This window comes from the organism of the source record quoted next, unplaced genomic scaffold (assembly GCF_019419815.1).
Source record: "Pyrus x bretschneideri cultivar Hongxiangsu unplaced genomic scaffold, Pyrus_bretschneideri_v1 Contig17, whole genome shotgun sequence".
Classification (NCBI taxonomy): Eukaryota; Viridiplantae; Streptophyta; class Magnoliopsida; order Rosales; family Rosaceae; genus Pyrus; species Pyrus x bretschneideri.
In genome coordinates, this window is record NW_025999468.1 from 7,212,903 (window position 1) to 7,233,009 (window position 20,107).

The 20,107-nt window shown below is 36.0% G+C and overlaps 3 protein-coding genes across 3 annotated transcripts; 1 reads left to right on the plus strand and 2 right to left on the minus strand.

Moving 5' to 3' along the window:
• Positions 1-1,988: 1,988 nt before the first annotated feature.
• Positions 1,989-8,277, plus strand: LOC103946375 (KH domain-containing protein At1g09660/At1g09670). The gene is made up of 8 exons (XM_009357062.3): positions 1,989-2,147; positions 2,412-2,522; positions 4,542-4,627; positions 5,345-5,484; positions 5,958-6,092; positions 6,180-6,296; positions 7,282-7,425; positions 7,501-8,277. The coding sequence occupies exons 2-8, from the start codon at positions 2,425-2,427 to the stop codon at positions 7,657-7,659; spliced, it is 879 nt and encodes a 292-aa protein (XP_009355337.2). The 5' UTR covers positions 1,989-2,147; positions 2,412-2,424; the 3' UTR covers positions 7,660-8,277.
• Positions 8,278-10,320: 2,043 nt separating this feature from the next.
• Positions 10,321-12,716, minus strand: LOC103946376. Its single transcript, XM_018647269.2, has 3 exons — positions 12,557-12,716; positions 11,472-11,731; positions 10,321-10,572 (listed from the first exon to the last, which is right to left on the minus strand). Exons 1-2 carry the CDS (start codon positions 12,630-12,632, stop codon positions 11,493-11,495), a joined length of 315 nt encoding a protein of 104 aa, XP_018502785.1. The 5' UTR covers positions 12,633-12,716; the 3' UTR covers positions 10,321-10,572; positions 11,472-11,492.
• A 1,253-nt stretch (positions 12,717-13,969) lies between these two features.
• Positions 13,970-17,103, minus strand: LOC103946377 (elongation factor 1-gamma). Its single transcript, XM_009357063.3, has 8 exons — positions 16,974-17,103; positions 16,798-16,843; positions 16,181-16,330; positions 16,037-16,097; positions 15,901-15,953; positions 15,652-15,753; positions 14,630-15,137; positions 13,970-14,538 (listed from the first exon to the last, which is right to left on the minus strand). The coding sequence occupies exons 2-8, from the start codon at positions 16,804-16,806 to the stop codon at positions 14,159-14,161; spliced, it is 1,263 nt and encodes a 420-aa protein (XP_009355338.2). The 5' UTR covers positions 16,807-16,843; positions 16,974-17,103; the 3' UTR covers positions 13,970-14,158.
• Positions 17,104-20,107: the final 3,004 nt, after the last annotated feature.

The following is a 20,107-nucleotide window of genomic DNA, read 5'->3' on the forward strand; positions in this document are numbered from 1 at the left end:
ATTATGAATTCGAATTCAAGTCTAATATCCTATAACTCGTTTAAGAGTGTTATTAAAATGACTGAAAACGTTGAAATTGATTTTAAGTTCTAACTGTACTTTAAGTGTTTTTTCATGATCTATTTTGGAAGAAGCATCAGACATATGCTTTTTGTAGAAAGCAAGTAAAGTGCATTTCTAAGATCCACTTTAATTTTTACTAATGATTCATTTTAAAAACATTTTGAACATAAGCGTTTTGGTTATTTCTAAAAACAGTTATAAATGAGCTCTAAGTTTGGGAACACACTTTCTATTGTTTTGTAACAATAATGTGTTAAAAATGATATAAATATGCAATAGATTTGGAAAATTTGAAGAGAAATCAAATATTAGGGAAATTAGAGAGAAATTATTAAATACTTAGAGGTCTATTTATCAAACATTATAGCGTGAAGCTATAACTAAATAAAACATCAAAGTGATTAATTGTATAAATGATAAGTTGAGCAAGTGAGACATTCATTCTCATCTTTTATTGATAGGGTGGAATAAACAACCGAAAAAACCAAAATTGACCCGCTCTATATAGATATCAAACTAAAAATACGGAAAAATTCGGTATAGGTGTCAATATAACTGACACACCCCGACCCAAAATGTCCACTAGGACCCCGAATCGAGCCGTGCTGGGACGACACCTGTATCGGGCCCCTAGGGGGTGGATTGTTACATCCCACATTGTCCAGGGAAGTAGATCATGTAAGCCTTATATATATATATATATATATATATATATATATTCCCATCTCTACCTAGCATGAGATCTTTTGGGAATTCACTGCTTCGGGTTCTATCGGAACTCCGAAATTAAGCGAGTTCGGGCAGGAGCAATCCCAGGATGGGTGACCCACTGAGAAGTTCTCGTGTGAGTTCCCATAAACAAAACCGTGAGGGTGTGGTAGGGGCCCAAAGCGGACAATATCATGCTACGGTGGAGTCAAGCCTGGGTTGTGGTGGAGGCCTGAGCCAAGATGTCACAATAACGACCAAACTAAACCAAATTAAATATATAATATATAAGATTAGAAAAAAAAAAATTGAACAAAATAAGATTATAATTTATATGGCTTTCGGATTGGTTGAGATTTAATCTCAACCGTTGAATTAAAATCAACTCTCTCTTGGCCTCAACTACAATGATTGATGTTCTACTGTGTACTAGTGATTAGTTTAGGAGGAATGAATTTTATTTCTATAATCTACAATTGACGACCTCATATTCTAGGATGAACTTGAAGACTCAGTAAGTGAAGTATTTAGTTTTATATTTTTATTTTTTAGTGTTCAATACATTGAATCTTATATATAACAATAATAAACTAATTAGCAATAATTTGTGTTTATTGTTGTAGGTTGGGCCGCTTAATTTTAAAATGTGAGAAGAATTTAACTCAAGATGAAATAGTACCTTCTCCGCTGCCTCCATCACATAAATTCAACAACGTCAATCACTACTTTCACGACTACCCAATTCAAATTCACTTGTAAGGGTCAATCATCTACAACTAATGCATCAAAAGGAAGAGGCCAATCTTTTACAAAGGATCAGTTCAAATTCACTTAATTTATTTATTTTGAATTGGAAGACTTTAAGTCACTAATTAAATTATAATTTATTATTTGGATTTTTTTCTAAATATGTCCTAAATCAGGTTAGTGTCAATGCCCCACCATGAGTTATGAGATCAAATTTTATGCATTTAAATGAGTGTAGCCTCTCGACCTCATCATTAACTGATACGTATTTATAAATTTAATTTTTTATAATTTTATTGTCATAAATTTAACATATGTCAAATGATAAATGCAGAAAATTTGATTACGAGCGGCGGTAGCAAGTCACCTTGAAGTGACAACAAAAAATAATAGAGCATTGACTGGTGAGTGGCACTTTACCAGGCAGGAAAAGAAAATAAAAGGAAAAATAAAAAAGAGTGATTTGACTTAAAATATATAAATGCAAGGGAGGGATGGTTTGAGACTCATGCTGTAGTAGGAATTTTGCCTCTTTGTTCACTCTCTCGCACCAACACCCGCCTCCAATAAGGGGCAGAAAAGATTTGAATCTCTCTGCCCCGACCTCCCTCTTCTCTCCTTCCCGTCCGGTAAGCCCCTCTCTCTCCCCTCTCTCTCCTCTCTCTCTCTAAATACATATTGTTGTTGTTTACTTGCTGTGCTGTGTGTTGTTCTATTGTTTGCTGTGTGTTTTCTTCAAAGTGGGATCAATTTTATTGTGAAGATAATGCTTCATCGGTGTTTTCTTCAACTGGGTTTTGCTCATTTGACATTTACATAATGATATGCCACTTTTTGTGCGTTCTCTGAAGTGGGTTTGTTAATTTGTTTTCTGGGTTATTTGACATATACAGTAGTGCCTGCGTTATGGGAGAGAGAATCCCTCCTGGAAGTTACTTCCAGTACCCACCTCCTGGTGTCCATGCTTCTCCACACAGGTCTTCTCTCCCTGCAGATCGAGAGAGGTCAGTAATTTGCTTAACTTTTAATGTTTCACCCGTTAATTCAATCTCATTTCGATTCCTTGTCGATAGTTTGTCGGTGACATGTGTAGCTGGTGGTTCCGTACTTGACGTTTTCTGTCGGTGTGGGTGGTGGTTTTATCATTAGTACATTGATGGCTATTCTATTTGGTTTTGCTTTCATAGAATATACTTAGTTTTCAAGGGCTTATGTGTTATATCCCGTATATGTGGCTGTCCCATGCTTTTCTGATGTCTTTTGGGTTTCAGTCCTTATATTTCGTCTATTATCTTTAGTAGGGTTAAGAAAGTATGGCACTATGAATTATCGAGTCCTTGAGTATGCTCCATGAGTTTTTGGGAGTTAATTACATAAACCCCGTTTGATTTTCAGTTTCCGATGGAAAACATTTAAAGGGAGGTAGTAAATGATTTCATATTTGGGAAATTGTTCTTTCAGACATTTTAGCTTACCTTGTAATTAGACAACTTTTTTCTTCCTGAAATGTGAAATGCCATAAATTATATCTAGATTGCCGGTTTCTTTTACTGTTCAAGAGAAAATGTGTATGTTTTTAATATAGATATGTTTTACGAAGGCATTTCGGGCTCTAATTGAAGTAGAAATATGTTTAAATGCCACAGATAGTCAATTTGTTTTACCATAGATAGTCAATTTGTTTTACCAATGAAGAAAAAAATTGATTGGTTCTTTCGTACATACATTTGGGAGGTTGTTTCTGCATGCATTTCATACAAAATATAGCCAACGAACCCCATTGAATATCGAACACAGTAATCCTCAGGAACTTGTTAACATGGATAAGCTTCAAAGGGTGAATATATATTTGAGTGATTGCACGTTGGCCTTTAGCCCTACTAGTTCTTATTTCACTTCACGGCTGCTTTCAGATCATACATAGTACTATATGTTTCTAAATATTGAATCAAATCATAAAAGGAAAAAGACAAACCCACTCATTCTTTTGATGCGAGCAAGGTCTTCAGTGGTAAAGTGTTGTTAGCATGGCAGGTGAAAGTTGTGAGATGTAGTTTGGAACCTACTTTCGTGCTCACCTGCTTTGTCTCTGAGCTTTTAAGCGTAACCAAATCACTGCTGTTGTTATGCATATTGCTGTTGTTGTGTCAGATAGTCCCCAGACCCCACATGTCCATTTTTAATGGTAAGATGAAACACCTGTGACATGGTTGAAAGCTAGACACCTAATACCCCTCTCTTTTGACTGGTGTATAATGTTTGAGTGAAACATATGGATCATTGCTAACTGTAAGGTGAAACACTTGTGGCATGGTTGAAAGTATTGAACATTTTTTGTCATTACCCGGTTGCGTTTGGTTGTGGTGGAGATCCTGAGGGAAAGTCAGGTTTTACCAGAAAGTTGTTTTTCAATTTTTATTTTTTAATGAGGAAGTTTAAAGGTTAACATAAGAAGTTCTATGGAGATGTGGTGTGATTGTGGTGCTAAGAAAGATATAGAAAGATTTTTGACAGGAGGGAGGTAAGTTTGGGGACAAATTTCAAGCACAGTCGTCTTTGTGGACTTTAGACTCTTCAAAGTTCAGAGAAACTCTTTTTATTTTGCTGTTCTTTACTGATTGGAGGGCTGCTTTTATCCTTTTGGTCATGTTAATGTTCTTTACTATTTTGGCTTCCTGTCGACATCTTGTTCATTTTGTAACGATGTTTGTACTTGTACTCAATCATTGATGCACATCTCACTTCATGTATACATTTGAAGATGTTTGAGCATGTTGCTTATTCCCTTGGAAATCATGATCTTTTTCTGATAATAATTCAATTTAAGTTCGTGAAAACAATCATTCAAAGAATCAAAGCAACGTTGTGATGTCTGCATATATGATATAACATGAATATTCTTTCTCAAAATTACATTAATACAATTTTCAACTTCCAAATATTAACTGGTAATAAACACTACATACTACTGCTTTTCGAAGTATGCTAGGAATTGACACATGATTTGGCTGGTGTTATGGCAGATATTTGGCTGAACTACTGGCAGAGAAGCAAAAGTTGGGACCATTCCTGCAAATATTGCCCCAATGTAGCAGACTTCTAAATCATGGTTAGATGAAATTTCTATCTAATGCTTTTCCCCTATGTAGGTCACTTCTAAATTTTATGTCTCATTAAATTTTGTTTTCTCTTGTGAACTAAGAACATTTTTTTAGGGTTGACAATAAGTTTTGGCCGCCCTTTTTTCTTTCTAAAAATCTGATTAATCCATAACCAAGATACTTTTCTGTACAGGTTTACATGTATGTGCAGACAGTCATGTACTGTGATATCAGTTTGGATTTAACTACTTGGCATGTGTGTGTTTGACAGCTGTTCTTGGATATGTTTGTTCCAATCCATATTTCAAAACACAAAATATGTTTGCACTGTCTATGCTTCCCCTGCGTGTCGGAAGTAATGATACCAAATGGTGTATTTAGAAATGAATAAAAAGAACACTAGAACAAAGATCTTTTTTTTTGGATGATTTTTGAGCTGTAAATTATCAGATCCTCACATTTAACATTAGTTATAGTTTCTATATAGAGAAAGTATTGAGTCCTTGAAAAGGGCTGTTAGGCGGTGGTAACTGTAATTTCTTCACTATACAATCATCTATTATAAATTTTTGTGCAGTGTCTCCTATAACAATCAATGTTTAAGCATGTTGGTTGGAAACTGCATGCTCTTGTAAAATGCTTAACCATGTGTAGCTACAGTTTCATTTTTCTGGTCTTTTTTGGTTATTTGCTGAAGCATACTTTGTTCTTTGACGCCATGACAGAGATCAGACAAATATCAGGCTTCAATCAAACTCCTGCAGATCGTGAAAGATTTACGCATGACAGTCCATTTAGGTCATTAAGTCAAAATGCGAATGGTAGACCAATGGATCTGGAGGGATGGCCAGGAATACACATGGAGGTAATTCTACTAATAGAAGTGGGTGATGCTTATTTTGTATTTTGTTTGAATTTTTGACCATAGTTGTTGCTTGAATTCAATTATCATTGTCTAATTTTCTTAATTTTTTTCAATAGTATTAGAAGCATACAAGGACATAGTCTTCATATTTGCTTGCATGTGTGACAGTATAGCCTTCATTTCTTGAAATGTAAGACAAGAGTTTTGTTTTCTTTAATGCGTGTTTGACAAGCCTGTGAGACACTGTATGCCAGAGCTGTAGTCCAGTTTGTAATGTTTTGGTGGCCATCCAAGCCAACTTCCAATATGTTATTGTTGAAACCACTCTACCATTCGCAGTACAATCATCTACTCATAGCTGAATAAAACTCTTTTATGGTGTATGACATAGTGGGAAGAGAGTTTAGGTTTTGCTCATGTCTTATGTTGTTTGTATGTGTGAATCTTCATTCATCATAATTTGTCTCCTGTAGGACAATGGACATATCCAGAGAATGGCCCCATTCCAATCTCCTTCTATGGGATGGCTTGGGGGGCAAGGAATTCCAACCACCCCTATTGTAAAGAGAGTTATTAGACTTGATCTTCCCGTGGACAAATATCCACATGTAAGTAAGGAAGGGGTTATGATTTGTGCAGAGTTTATTTTCAACCTTTTTGTCTTAATTAACAATTTTTCACACCATACTTGGCAGTACAATTTTGTTGGCCGAATTTTGGGACCACGTGGGAACTCCTTAAAAAGAGTTGAAGCCATGACAGAGTGTAGGGTGTACATCCGAGGCCGGGGCTCAGTGAAGGATTCTGGAAAGGTATTGCTCATCTTTTTTGGGTAGTTAGTTGGCACTGGCATGGTTGCATGAAAATTTACTTCTAAATTTGCTCATTCATATTCGTTTATGGTAGGTATTAATTCATGCATTCTACAAAATACTCAACATAATTAATTTCATAGATCATATGTTCTTGTCCACTACCTCTTTGCAAACTTCTAAAATAAGGATGCCACAAATGCGAGGATGAAGGTTTAATTGAAACATGGCGGCGTAATAAATATACAATAATATAGATGTGTGTGTGTACATATATATATATATATATATATATATATAATGTACGAGAAAAACATTATCATAACAAAACGACAAACTTCGTTGTAGGCCAGTAGCGTAGGAGTAACAAACAGGAGTAAAAAAAATTGAAACTGTTTGAAATAGCGCTCAGTGTTAGAATAGAAGGGATCTCTAATAAGAGGACTCACACAAGCTTCAGGCCATCCGTGAGGTTTCCAAAAACTTTAACATGAAGCTTGAAATTGATGCTAGTGAGAGTTCATGGTATACAGTTCTCTCTTGACGTGTAAATATAAATATGTTTCTAGCTTGGATTTGTGTAGTTGTATTACAACTCACTACAAACAGCTTGATGGATCCAAAATGACGGAGATGGAGGTAGCTAGGAACTAACTGCTTCAGTCTGATATCGTAGTTTGGACTTGTGTAGTAGTGCCTGATTATTGTTAAGTCTTTCGTTCATTTTCTTTAATCTTTGGTTGGGGTCAGGTGTGCTTCAACAGATAATGTATCCTTACATTTTTATGGTCTCAACTTTTGAATGACAATTAAGTTGGTCATTTTCTGAATGGCATGGTGTGCTAAAAATGGCAGGCGGAATATCGATTTGCAAACTTCATCGAAGAGTTATTTGTCTGAAAAATACTCATGTATCCTTGTCAAATTCTAGTTTTCGTTGACATCATTTGGCTCCTTATGTGCCTTGTACATTGTTTTTCTTCAGGAAGAGAAATTAAAAGACGAGCCTGGATATGAACATCTTAATGAGCCGTTGCACGTGTTGGTGGAGGCTGAATTTCCGGAGGATATAATCAATGCTCGCTTGGATCATGCAGTGGCAATACTCGAGAACCTTCTGAAGCCTGTGGTATGAATAGTATTGGTCGCGTAGTTTTGACTCTTAATTCATTTTCTTGGACAGGTTTTAACCCGTCTCTTGCAGGACGAGTCCTTCGATCACTATAAGAAGCAACAACTTAGAGAATTGGCTATGCTGAACGGTACACTGAGGGAAGAGAGCCCTAGCATGAGCCCAAGTCTAAGCCCGAGCATGTCGCCCTTTAACAGTGCAGGGATGAAACGAGCCAAGACAGGGAAGTAATAAATCCTAAAACTATGCTGATCGTTAGTGGTTTAATCTCTGAAAACATTCACATCTGCCTTGTCGAAGACCTTTCGGCATCTTGATAATTTTGATTTCCAACACATTGGGAAGCATTGTTGACAAACTGATGAACAAATTTCGGGCCCTTCGTCCGGCCTCTCAGACGGGGTGAACAGGTTCGGCAGTTCCGTACGACATGCCTTCTACGTCCACAGTGATTTAGAACTCGTTTGCAAGTGCTTTTAAAATGAATGAAAATGCTTTTGGTGAAATTGATTTTGGGTTCTAAAAGCACTTTTAAGTGTTTTTTTTTTAAGAAAAAAACATCAGCTATATGCTTCTTTAAGGAAGCAGCGCTTTTCTATGATCCACTTGGATTTTTAGTAAAGATTGGTTTTAAAAATATTTTCACCTCTCATTTTAAAAGCACTTCTGAACGAGCCCATATTCTTTGTTTGATAGCCTCAAGCTTGTAGGCCGCCGTTTGATTTTCCTGTGATCATATTCCAGCATCTTGTACCAGGCAAAATGCTACATTGACTAAGTTTATATTTATCTTGTATGCGTGTATTGTGCTATTGTTTACAATAAAAATAAGTTCAGATGAGTTTCTAATTTTTGCCATTTTGTTTGGCATCTTTTTACTCACTTTTTCTATGTTGCAAGCGGTGGATTACCTTGGTAGATACGGGGACATATCCTCTTCAGATTAGAACCATCTGGATCCTTATGGACCTCCCTACCATCACTCACATCCCCCTCCCCATCGCACCCCAATTGCCACTGCATGTTTACCCGACCTTCAACCCTCGCATTTTCTTCTTTCGTTCTTTCTCTGTGGTTTTGCTTCGTCGATCGCCACGAAGAAGATGGCATGGATGTTGAGGAGAAAGAAAAGGAGTAAGAATGTTAAAGATGAAAGTGATTTCGGCCGCACAATTTACATAAATGGCTGGGATTATTTGATCACTACGATCTGGATGGTTCGGATCCGAAGAGAATATTTTTCCGATAGATATGACCTTCCTCTTCAACCTACCATATCTTGGGTTTGAACCCGGCCTTTTTACTTGCTATTCAGTACTACAGTCTGATGTTATTTTTCTTTACTTGTAAGTGAGAGGTCTTAGGTTCGAATATCGTGGATGGCAAATTTGAATCCTTAGTGTAAAATATATCGTTGTACTCAAAAAAAAAAAAAAAAAAGGCCTCCCCTCAATGTAGCTTAAATAGTGATACCGCTTGTAATTAAAAAGGTTTCGTTGATGTTACGGAATAGAATGAAATTCATACATATTTAAATGAATTGGGGAGAGAGAATGAGAATTGAATCAAGTATTTCCCCTAATCAGTCTAATCCTTAGGTTTTTCTAAGTATTTAATTATATATTAGTAAGTGCATGGAAAATTAAAATTCGGAATTATCCAATATTTCAGTCACAGAAACAAGGTTTTGAATTAACAGCCGAGCAGAAATAAGTTTAAAATTTTAAAGTCCGGTAGCTCGCACCGGCACCTTCTTCGATCTTTACTTGAAAGGCAAGGCAATCGGCGATACAAATTTAGTGATACCTTAGATCATAAGAAATAGAAAGGGAGAGAGACTCAAATGAAAGGGGAGTGAGCTGTGAATGTTGAAAACATAAATTACGGGTTTGAAGGTGCTACATCGACATTCACAGCTCACTCCCAAACGAAAATACCAAAATTCTGCAATCCGTTCAAAAAGTTCAAGAACGAAACACAACTAAATTATGATTCCAAGAGTAAAGGCAGCATAAGTAACCCCAAAATTCGGGTAAGAAACAGATACAATCCACAGATCATTGCTAAAACATGAACCACTGCGCTAGTAATAGTTCGAAAGAAATAAAAAGGGATCTCCTTGTTAACAGGATCATCATGGAACTCATGAAAGGAGCGCACGGAAAGCGTACCACTGTGCTGGTAAAGATTTGCCCGAAATCTTGTAATATCAAACCTTTCTAAATGCAGCTCAGCATGAAAATCAAACAATGACAAAAAAAAAAGAAAACAAGTAGCTTTTAAGCATTAGAGATGATTCTACTATCTAGGTCCGGATAACTAGGAATAGCATTCTCAATAGTTTATGCATTGAGAAAGACATCCTGACCCCGTAAATTCTACTACCGTCATACTCAGATAACGTCCAATCCGAACTCTTCAAAACTTAACCATCTTGAACCTAGGAGCATAAGACAAGTCGTAATATCATTCCTGCTTTACATCAAAAACTTAGCGTAAACAAACAAAGGCACTTGAAGGTGAGGCCTAGCATGAAACACTCAACTACTATTATTGACATGCCTTGCAGGTGTCCCCAACAACTGTACAAAAAAATAGTTCCCATACCAGAAGCCATCTACCACCTACCATCTACCAAATACAAGTGAACTAACTTCATTTATTCTCAAAACAACTGAAATAACTTTCTTGTTTTCTACGCACAAAATATCCGTTAGGACATATCATTCCACGTAGGCAGAGTGATCGAACAATATTTTTATCAAGCGGGCATTTATATGCACGCCAACCAATTGAAAGAAGATGGTGCTAAGGGCTTACAAGACTTACAGTTGCCTGAAATTATATCAAGATTCAGACCACTTACTAAGATTTTGATGTCAATCAAGCATGTGAATTCGAAATCAAGGTCATTTATACAAACACTGATTTGTGAACCTCAGCGCTCCATATGAAATAGTATCCCTCACATATGGTATGATATCATACTCAAGAAACAAAACGAAAAGTAAAAGCATAAGATTACATTTGAAGATATGATCACAAATGTCACAATTGACAGAAATTATCTAACCTCAACCCCAGACACCCAACTTCCATCCTGGTTAGGAGAGTGAGTTTTTCAAATACAAAATCCACGCAACTCTGCAAAAACAAAGAAGAAAAAACCCTCATTAGGAAGTGATTCTTCAACCAACAATCATAATGATACAGGTGTCCATATGAAGAAATACCATAACCTGACTAACTTTCCAAACTTAACCAGGATACGGTAAGCGATGGATATCACAAGGATTTGATATAAACTTGCAAAATTTTTGGTAGATCATCTACATAAATTAAAGTATGATCAAACCACAAGTGAAAAAGGAAAAGGATACCAAAAAATCCATCAGTCTAGATTTCTAAATAAAAACAAGGAAGATTAGAAACTGATAAGATCTCACTTTATATTGATCCATATAGGCTTCTGTGCAGAAAGTGGTCTCTCCCTTTTACAATACACTATTAATAACTCTTACTCTCCCCTTAACACATTTTTAGAATTCCCACTATACCGTTAGCTTTCCATATAAAGGTTATTGTCAATTTTGATATCTCAAAGAGCATCTCAAATGGAAGATGAAAAATGTAGGCATGCGAATTTTACAGTTCTTGTTGGCCATAAAGCCCTCCAATGGGTGAATTTTAAGGGGATGTAAAAAAATACCCATCTGGGCCGGAAATTGTAAGTAAAAATGTGAATTTGTGTCTATCAATTAAGATGCTCTACATAGTTTCTTAGTATTCTGACACCCGACTAATTACAGGGTATAAAAACTAAAAGGGCATTTCTACTGGTTCATTCAATGTCACCAAGCTTTGCACCATACAGCTTCACTGTAAAGGTATCAACACTACATAGCATTCAGAAAAGAAAACTGGTCACGCAATGTCGCATTGTTAATGACAATTATAATATAGTCATCCCCGTAAATCAATTGAAAGAAAGAATTAACAGTTGGCACACTAAAAAGAAGAAAGCAATAGGGTAGGAGGCACACCTTGAATATAAACAAAGTATTTCAATCCCGAAGACCGAGTTCGAGCTCAAGCTCATCATCCTCTTCAAACAACTTCAAAAGCCGGGCATACTGTTCTTCTCGTTTCTTCTTTTGCCATAGCTTGAAAAGGAAAAAGGAGAACAACGCAACTACTACAAGTCCAAGGAATATGATGACCAACGTTGAACCGGTGTGGCTGGAAGTGGAATGACTCTCAGATTTTTTACCATCTTTGGAACTAGATGAATCGTCAGAAAGGCCTGAAAGAAAAGGACCAAAATTTAAAAGATCTTATCGTGGTAACATGAGAAACAATTAATCATACGCGTATTGCAGCATCACATCTCATTCCTTCATCTGTCCATCAAATCCCCTCATGTCACATAAAGGCTTGTTACTTCGCAAAGCAAGGGTCTAGTCTATCGAAAGGTCTTCTTTCAAGACTTAAATGCAATAGCACTTCAATTAGATCATACAATGCTTAAGGGATGCTTCAATACCAAAGCAAGTACTCAAATTTGGGGATGTTGCAAAATATGTGGTTTTTCTCTTTTGTCCATTTTCCAAAGGTTTCTAAACCACACCACACTCAACCATAGATTTCCACTAAGATTGCATTCAAAACCCAGCTACGATACTTGGATTCCACCAAATCAGATAACACAGATACACAATCCACTTCAAAGTCGGCCATACGAAAGTAAACATATCGAGACAATGTTCCAAAAGGAAAAGGAAAGTTTGGATTTTTTTTTTCTTAGACTCTAATTTTAAATGTAAACATAAACATTTCCTTATAAGGGAAGATTAAGCAAATAATGACTAACTTGGGTTTGGGTAAGGTAGGTTTTAGCTAATGAACAACAGATAACAACAAATTTAGAACTCTCTTTTTCTCAGAAACCAAAAAAGTGATTTGAAACAGACCCAGAAAGCAACTAACACAGAGAGAATTCAATTACCAAGTATATATAAATATAAATATATGTATATAAATCAACATGAAAGCATATAATATATAAATCAACATGAAATTAAAGCAGAATAATTGGAGAGAAATTGATGAGGAGTTTGTGATGCCCAACCTGGAAAGAATTGGAGAGAAATTGAAGCTAATAATAAAAGCAAAGTCGGCGATCTGCAACCAGAAATTTCACTCATCTCTCCCAAACTGTCTTCTCTGAAACCTTCCGCTCTCTCAAAGTTTTTTTTGGAGAGATCGCTCCCCTTACACGCAACAACGCTTTTCGTGTTTTTTATCTTTTTTTTTTTTTTTTTAAATTTGAATACAACAAAAATGTTATTTCTTTCAGTAATGACCCACGTATTTTCCATATTACTAATTGCACCATGTTAGATTCCTTTTTATTCCGAAGGAGGGAGTTATTAGAAAAGCCTATTTTTTAAGTCATTCTCTAAAGATTGTCTTTGTAAAAAAAATAATTAAATTCTTATTGTTTATTCATCCAATAATTATTTGATAGAATAGAGTTGACAAACTATGTTTAATTAACGGTTAAACGATTTCTAACTTGGTTAATTTATTTGCATAGTTGAAGTTCTACAAGTGATCTAGAAAGCAGATGGTTGAAGTGTGACAAGAAAAGCCGAGAAAGGAAAAACGTTGCATTCTCCTCAATTTTTTTTTACAGGGTAAGACATGGAGTTTCAATTCTGGTTGTATATATTTCATAAAAAGAGACATGTTAGAAACTTCGAGCATGAGTATCACCCAAATGACGTAGTAATACAAAATGACACAATAGTTTATTTAGATAATCAACAATATTGAGGCTACGATGTTCATGAGTATTGAATACTCCACCATCAAGAGCCCTTACTCTTAGAGTTAGATCTCATCTAACCATCGTTCAATTTTAAAGACTATAAATAGATGATTAATGATTTGTTTTTAATCAAAAATTAAAGATTACTCAACACTCTAAAATGTCGTACATTTTTTTCAAATCAGCAATGCGTTTTGAATCCAAATAGTTTGTGGCGCAGAACCGATTCAATGACAAGATTCCAAGATCCCAAACTTTTTCCTTTTCTTCGAGAAGACCAACGAGGGTTCAAATCAAGATCCCGCACCATAGGAAGGTCGGATATTAGAGATGTCCTACATGGTATCTTTGATTACAAGAGATGCCATACGCCCTAGATCTTGCAAACAAGTCATGTTCGTGTTGTGACCTAATAAAAATCCAATTCGTTAATGGACCGTGCCTTTTCATGTCGTGATAACTGGTCATGTAAAAATTTATCATGCCTAATATCTAAATCTGACAACGATATCTTATCGAATCTTATCGAGTTTTAACGGACGATCAAATAACAACTCGACTCGTTAACAAATTGACGCAGAACATGTTACTTTCGTGTCTTTCATGGCATATTAACAGGTCATTCAAGAAGTTGTCAAAGGCAAATACACCCCATTATTAGGCTGGTAGTATCACTAACATTGTGCTAACCTAACTGATTCAAACCATAGATAATAAACCTTCGAAGACTGTATCATATATAATTTTAGATGTCTAAACCATTCTCCAAAATTGAAGTGCAGAAACATGACTTGTAACTTATACTTGGTCTCACTCAGACACCAAAGAAACAAACCCTAACAAAAAAGATAGACAGACAAAAAACACCATTTCAAGTGAAGGGATTAGATTTAGATACTTTCACTTGAAGCATTTGGCATCCAAAAGAGCCTCCCCCTCGAACGGCTCCTGGTCTTCGATCATTTGGTTGACACGCTCCTTTTGGTTTTCATCCGAAATGTCAACCTTTGTCCAGTTGTAGAGCTCCATGTCGTAGCACTCATCCATCACAAATTTGGGAATTTCTTGCCCACGGAAGAGCCACAGCCCCTTCACCTTGAAGGGTGCCTCTGAGCCAATCACAAGCATCTTTCCAAAAGCATACTTGCGGGCCAAATCCATCCTCTGAAGGAATCCACCGACCTTGTTCAGTGTCACAAAGGAAACTGTATTCTCATCATTGTACTTGTATTCACAGAACCAAAGAGAGTATCCTTCGGGATCGTACATGTCCCAGAATCCTGCAATAAACAAGGACGCAAACATCAACTTAACCCAAATGATGCTTTTGACTGCCAACATTCCAGAAAGACCAAGCGTTAAGATGATTACCTTTAATAGCAACCTCACGGAAGTTGGTCTTTGTGTTAGAGTAAAGTCTCTTCCAGTCGTCCAATACCATCTTACTTGGGGGAAGCAGATCAAGAGGATTCTTGGGTTTAGGCTTTGGAGCCTCTTCCACTTCCTCGGCAGCTTCTGCCTTGGGTTTTTCCGGCTCCTTTTTGGCTTCTTTCTTGGGCTCCTCCTTGGCCTTGCCTTTAGCAGGTTGGGCAGGCTTCTTTGCAGATACAACTGGTGGAACTGAAACAGCCTGCTTGACATCACCCATTACCTTTTTGAAGTTTGGTTGATTGACCAGAGTCCAGAAGTATCTCTCAACGTGGGGAAACTCTGAGGTGAAGCTCTTAGTCAAAATTTGGGTGAACCCCAAGTACAAATTGCAACCAACAACAATGTCAGCAAGGGTTACAGAATGCCCAACTAGGTATGTGTTGGAAGCAAGATGGGTGTTCAAGGCACCTAGTGCTCTCTTCAATGCAGAAATTGTAGCTTCCTCATCCTAAATAGAATATACAAAAAAGTTAGAAATACTCCATGAAGCATCAAAGAAGCTGGAAGGAACAGAAGAGGGGGAGGAGGAGGGAGAAAGAGAAGGGGGGGGGGGGGATGTGGTTTATAAACAATACAGATTGTGCACTGTAAATAAGGGAAAAAGAATCATATATTTCAATTTGGTCAAGTGTCACCAGTCACCACAAAGTTTTTGTTGACCATTTCAGCCAAGGTAATTGACATGATTGTATATCTAACCATAACACCTAACAGGATTCGTTGTAACTAGCCTTACAGAGTACAACTAATATTATAATCGTATTCCATCAATCTTCACAATGTGACACTACTAACTCAACAAAATGTACATCTGATCTTGTCTACATAAATAATGATCGATTTCAATCATGACAAAAGAATAAACAAAATAAGCACACCTTAAGCACCCAAATCGGACAAAGATGCTATCTAAATTGGGAAGAATATAAAGAGACATAAAGAATTATGATTATGCAACTCACTGGAGGAAGGTACATGCGACGTCCCACTCTCGATAACCACCAATTAAGTATGTTAGCATCAATCTCCAAGGATCCAAAATCAATCCATTGCTCGATATGGGCCTAAAGAATAACAAACAAATGTAAGCATAACAAACATCTTATTTCACAAGGATTGAGACAAAAGATAAAACATAAAAAGGAAAAATGCACTTGAGCCTTTAGATTTACTCAAGGAAAAACAACTCAGGAAGGAATATTGTTTCCTACATAGTCAATCAGAGAAGAACCACACAGAGGATTGTCAGCCTTCAAGCGTGCGACTGAAGCAACACAAAAACATAGTTAATTTCTAATACACCAGTAGAAATTGATAAAAGTAATTTGATGAAAAACATAGTCTTACCATAGCGTGCAATAGCGTTACTCTCAAAGATGGGACCATCAGGTGTTACCAACAGCGGAACCTGGAATATGACAGATTCTTTAATACATAAAATCAAACTAAAATTTCATCAAGCATGTATATGTAAAGAAAACGAAATTCTACCTTTCCGATAGGGTTTAACTTCAAATACTCAGGAGTCTTGTTTGTAACACCCATCTCAAAGTTCGGTGCAAGTTCAACTTTCACACCACTGTACTCGGCAACAATGAGCGCCTTGTAACCATTTTTGTTTGTCTTCCCTGCATGCAAGACCTGAAAAGTAAACAATACAAACCTATTAGCAAACGGAGATCCCAAAATTGAAGCCCATAACATAATAATTGAAACCAAAACACATCGGGTGGTTCCCACAAATCATATAAAAAACCTTAACAGGTACGAATATGAAGTGAACTAAAGCAGAACAAACCCCTAAAATTGCTTAAGTTCTGACGAGTTTTCTAGTGTTTATCAATAATATCAGATCAACAAAACCCATATTGCAAAATGAATCCGATTTCGAACACAGATCAATATAAGAACATCCAAATTTGAATTGTATCATCAACCATAAGTAAATCGGCCACTGGTAAAACCGAACACATACGATCATATTATTCATAAAATTAAGAACTTTTTTGAGATGCAAACCAAACATAAATCAACCGCGATAAGAATTGGACTACAGTACAATCAGAACAATTCGAATCGAAAAATAAGAAGAAACGAACTAAACTCACCAAAGCCATGGCTGTTCCGGAAAAACGTTTCGCTCAGACTTAAGATCTGAAACATGCAAAGGCCAAAAAAAAACACCTTTGTTATCAGCAATTTGATTACCGTAGGAAAAGAAATTGGTAGATTGGAAGAGAAGAATTTTCATTTCAATTTTCTCGAGAAACAAACAGAGAGAGACCTGTGAGGCGGAGCGTTCTTCCGCGAGAGAGAAAGAGAGAGAGAGAGAGAGCAGCTGCAGCACAAGTGGAGTGATGCGAATAAGAGAGCAAGAGACGATGTAGGAAAAGCCAAGTGCTAGGGTTTTTAGTCCGAGTGAAAACGACTGCAACTGTTTATGGGTCGGGTCATATTTTCCCTTTAAACTACCATCCGGCCCATTTTAAGCCCACAAATTTTCTTTAACTTATCGCACACTTTTTGTTAATTTCTGTACTTTGATTTTCTTCAATTCATTCGATCTGACGGCTAAAAATTGAAATGAGTGTGTAAAAGATAAAAAGAAGTGTGTAAATATGGTCGGCCCAATGGCTGACCTAGGGGTAGAAGTTGGATTCAGATTTTCGATTCCATGAGTAAAAATTTCAATTTGATTCAAAAGTTTCCGAATCCGAATATCTTGGAAGAAGTTGAATGCAAATTGGAACACATTTAGAGATTCCAAAATTCCATGTTTATGATTCGAACTTATGTATTGTATTGTTTCGTAATTAAATTTTCATTTAGAGTGTGTTATATTTCGTGATATGCTAGTCACTTGAAGGTTTATTGGGATAATTGGAACAATAGTTCTTTAACTTTAACTCAATTGGAGCTTTGGTCTCTAAACTAAAATTCGTGAATATTGGTTCCTGAATTTGTAATAATGCGGAGCAATAGTTCTTTTGGCAAACTCCGTTAGAATTCTATCTATTTTTTTTTTTTTTTTGCCCTTTAGACTCTTTATTTTGAATAGAAATTCTAATAGAGTTAGTGAAAATGACAATTGCTTCGCATTATATGCACGAGGTTGATAAATATTAAAAAGAGGGAGGAAGTTTGTTATTACATATTCTCTGAAGTGTCGTTTTCCCCTTGCCTATGCAAACCTTGTTCTTAATTTAGTTTTTTTTAGTGCTCTTTTGTGAGATACAGTTTCTAATGAGATTGGAGACAAATGAATGACCATGAAAGAAAAGAAGAGATGCGGCTAAAAGATTAACCCTAAAGGAAAGAGAGTTAACAGACGTAAAGAAACTTATTTTCTTTTTCTAAAAACTAAAACATTTTGGAATTATAAATCAACTTAATTGAAGGTGATGTGTCATATTATGAATCGTTGAATTATGGTGGAAATTCAGAGAAATGCGAGTAAATGCATGAAAGACTAAATGTAGAGACTCAGAATCATTAAAAGCAACTTCACCCCTAAAAAAATGTATCAACACCCAGCCTATTTAATCCACTCAGTCAACAATGATAGACCCCAATGAACAGTAATAGGCCATATGTGTAACATCCCACATCACCCAGGGAAGTGTATCTTGTAAGCCTTATATGTATATTCTCATCTCTACCTAGCACGAGCCCTTTTAGAAGCTCACTGGCTTCAGGTTCCATCGGAACTCCAAAGTTAAGCGAATTCACTTAAGAGCAATCCCAAAATGAGTGACCTACTGGGAAGTTCTCGTGTGAGTTCCCATAAACAAAACCACGAGGGTGTGGTAGGGGCCCAAAACGGACAATATCGTGCTACGATAGAGTTGAGCCCCCGATGTAGTGGGGGCTCGGGCTGGGATGTGACAATTTGGTATCAGAGCCAATCCCTGGCCAGATGTGTGCCGACGAGGATGTCGGGCCCCTAAGGGGAGTGGATTGTAACATCCCACATCACCCAGGGGAGTGGATCATGTAAACCTTATATGTATATTCTCATCTCTACTTAGCACGAGACCTTTTGGGAACTCGCTGGCTTCGGGTTCCATCGGAACTCCGAAGTTAAGCGAGTTCACGCAAGAGCAATCCCAAGATGGGTGGTGCACTGGGAAGTTCTCGTGTGAGTTCCTAGAAACAAAACCGTGAGGGTGTGGTAGAGGCCCAAAACGAACAATATCGTGCTACGGTAGAGTCGAGCCTGGATGTGGTGAGGGCTCCAGCCGGGATGTGACAAAATGCATCTCCACCCCCTAAAAAAATGCGCTGGCACAAACGATCTCCACCCCTACAAAATGTGCTCGCACCCAGCCCAATTAAAATAGGGAAATTAGAATTCCCTACAGTTTTTCTATATCATTTAAATTAAACATCTATGCTTTTTTAAAATTTAATTAAAGTGATTTAACCAACAGTCACCTCTATTTTTTTAAATTAAAATAATTTTTGAATTTATCATTTTATCTGCATGATGCACTTTTCCTTATTTAGTAGAGATATTAGTAATTAAACTATATTTTCTCTTCTTACAAATATGTTTTTTTATCATAGGCTTTTTTTTGTTATGCAAACATTTAATATAATTTTTTTTTCCAAATGGTTTTTTCTTTTTCAAATAGTTGGTGATCAACATAAAAACTCTGTATAATTTTTTTAATTTTTTTGTGAAATTATATTTTTTTTGCTGTTTTTTTCAGGTATAGTTGTTGACAACTTATTATTAGGTACAATACATTACGTATATATTATATGTGGGTACGTTTGAATTTACAAAAATCATTAATTGGTACGTTTTTTTTTTTTGCAATTTTTGTACATTTGATTTGATACATATTGTTAATATTGGTACATTATTTTTATTTTGGTACATTTTATTTTGTACACATTGTGTATTGGTACGTTTATAGCATTCTCAATCCTATTTTCTTTTCACGTACTAAAAGAAAAACTTATTTCGGTATGTTTGATTTTGAGGGATTTAAAAATATTTGAAACTATTTTGGAAAGAAAAAAATCTTAAATCGTAGATAATTATTGCTAAATTGTAGCATTATTGTGAAAATAAATTGAATCTAACCAATTTTTTTTTTTTTAACAATTATCTTTAACGGAGAAGAGTGTAATCAAAGGCTAGATTATAGGGAATTTGATACAATATAATGTGCATATAGCACCAAAATTATGATAAAAAAAAAAAGTTTAATCAAATCACTAAAAGACATGGATGTTTGATTTAGAAAATTCAAAACTGAATCGCTTATATCAAAAGATTCCTTTAAAATATTATTAATTTTTTTTAAAATAATAAATAAAAGTAGTTTTAATTTTGGATATGATTTTTAACCAATCTCATCACACCACGTGTCATTATCCGAACGTACTATTTTGTGAATAGATTTCTGC

Bases quoted from the DNA above. Each gene is read 5' to 3' on its own strand.
- LOC103946375 (XM_009357062.3), top strand. From the start codon at position 2,425: ATGGGAGAGAGAATCCCTCCTGGAAGTTACTTCCAGTACCCACCTCCT. The intron at 2,523-4,541 runs GTCAGTAATTTG...GTGTTATGGCAG, and splicing joins CTCCCTGCAGATCGAGAGAG to ATATTTGGCTGAACTACTGG. The intron at 7,426-7,500 runs GTATGAATAGTA...CGTCTCTTGCAG, and splicing joins AGAACCTTCTGAAGCCTGTG to GACGAGTCCTTCGATCACTA.
- LOC103946376 (XM_018647269.2), bottom strand. From the start codon at position 12,632: ATGAGTGAAATTTCTGGTTGCAGATCGCCGACTTTGCTTTTATTATTA. The intron at 11,732-12,556 runs GTTGGGCATCAC...CTTTTCTTTCAG, and splicing joins TTCTCTCCAATTCTTTCCAG to GCCTTTCTGACGATTCATCT.
- LOC103946377 (XM_009357063.3), bottom strand. The intron at 15,754-15,900 runs GTAGGAAACAAT...GTTATTCTTTAG, and splicing joins GTTCTTCTCTGATTGACTAT to GCCCATATCGAGCAATGGAT. The intron at 14,539-14,629 runs GTAATCATCTTA...TGTTTATTGCAG, and splicing joins CCGTGAGGTTGCTATTAAAG to GATTCTGGGACATGTACGAT.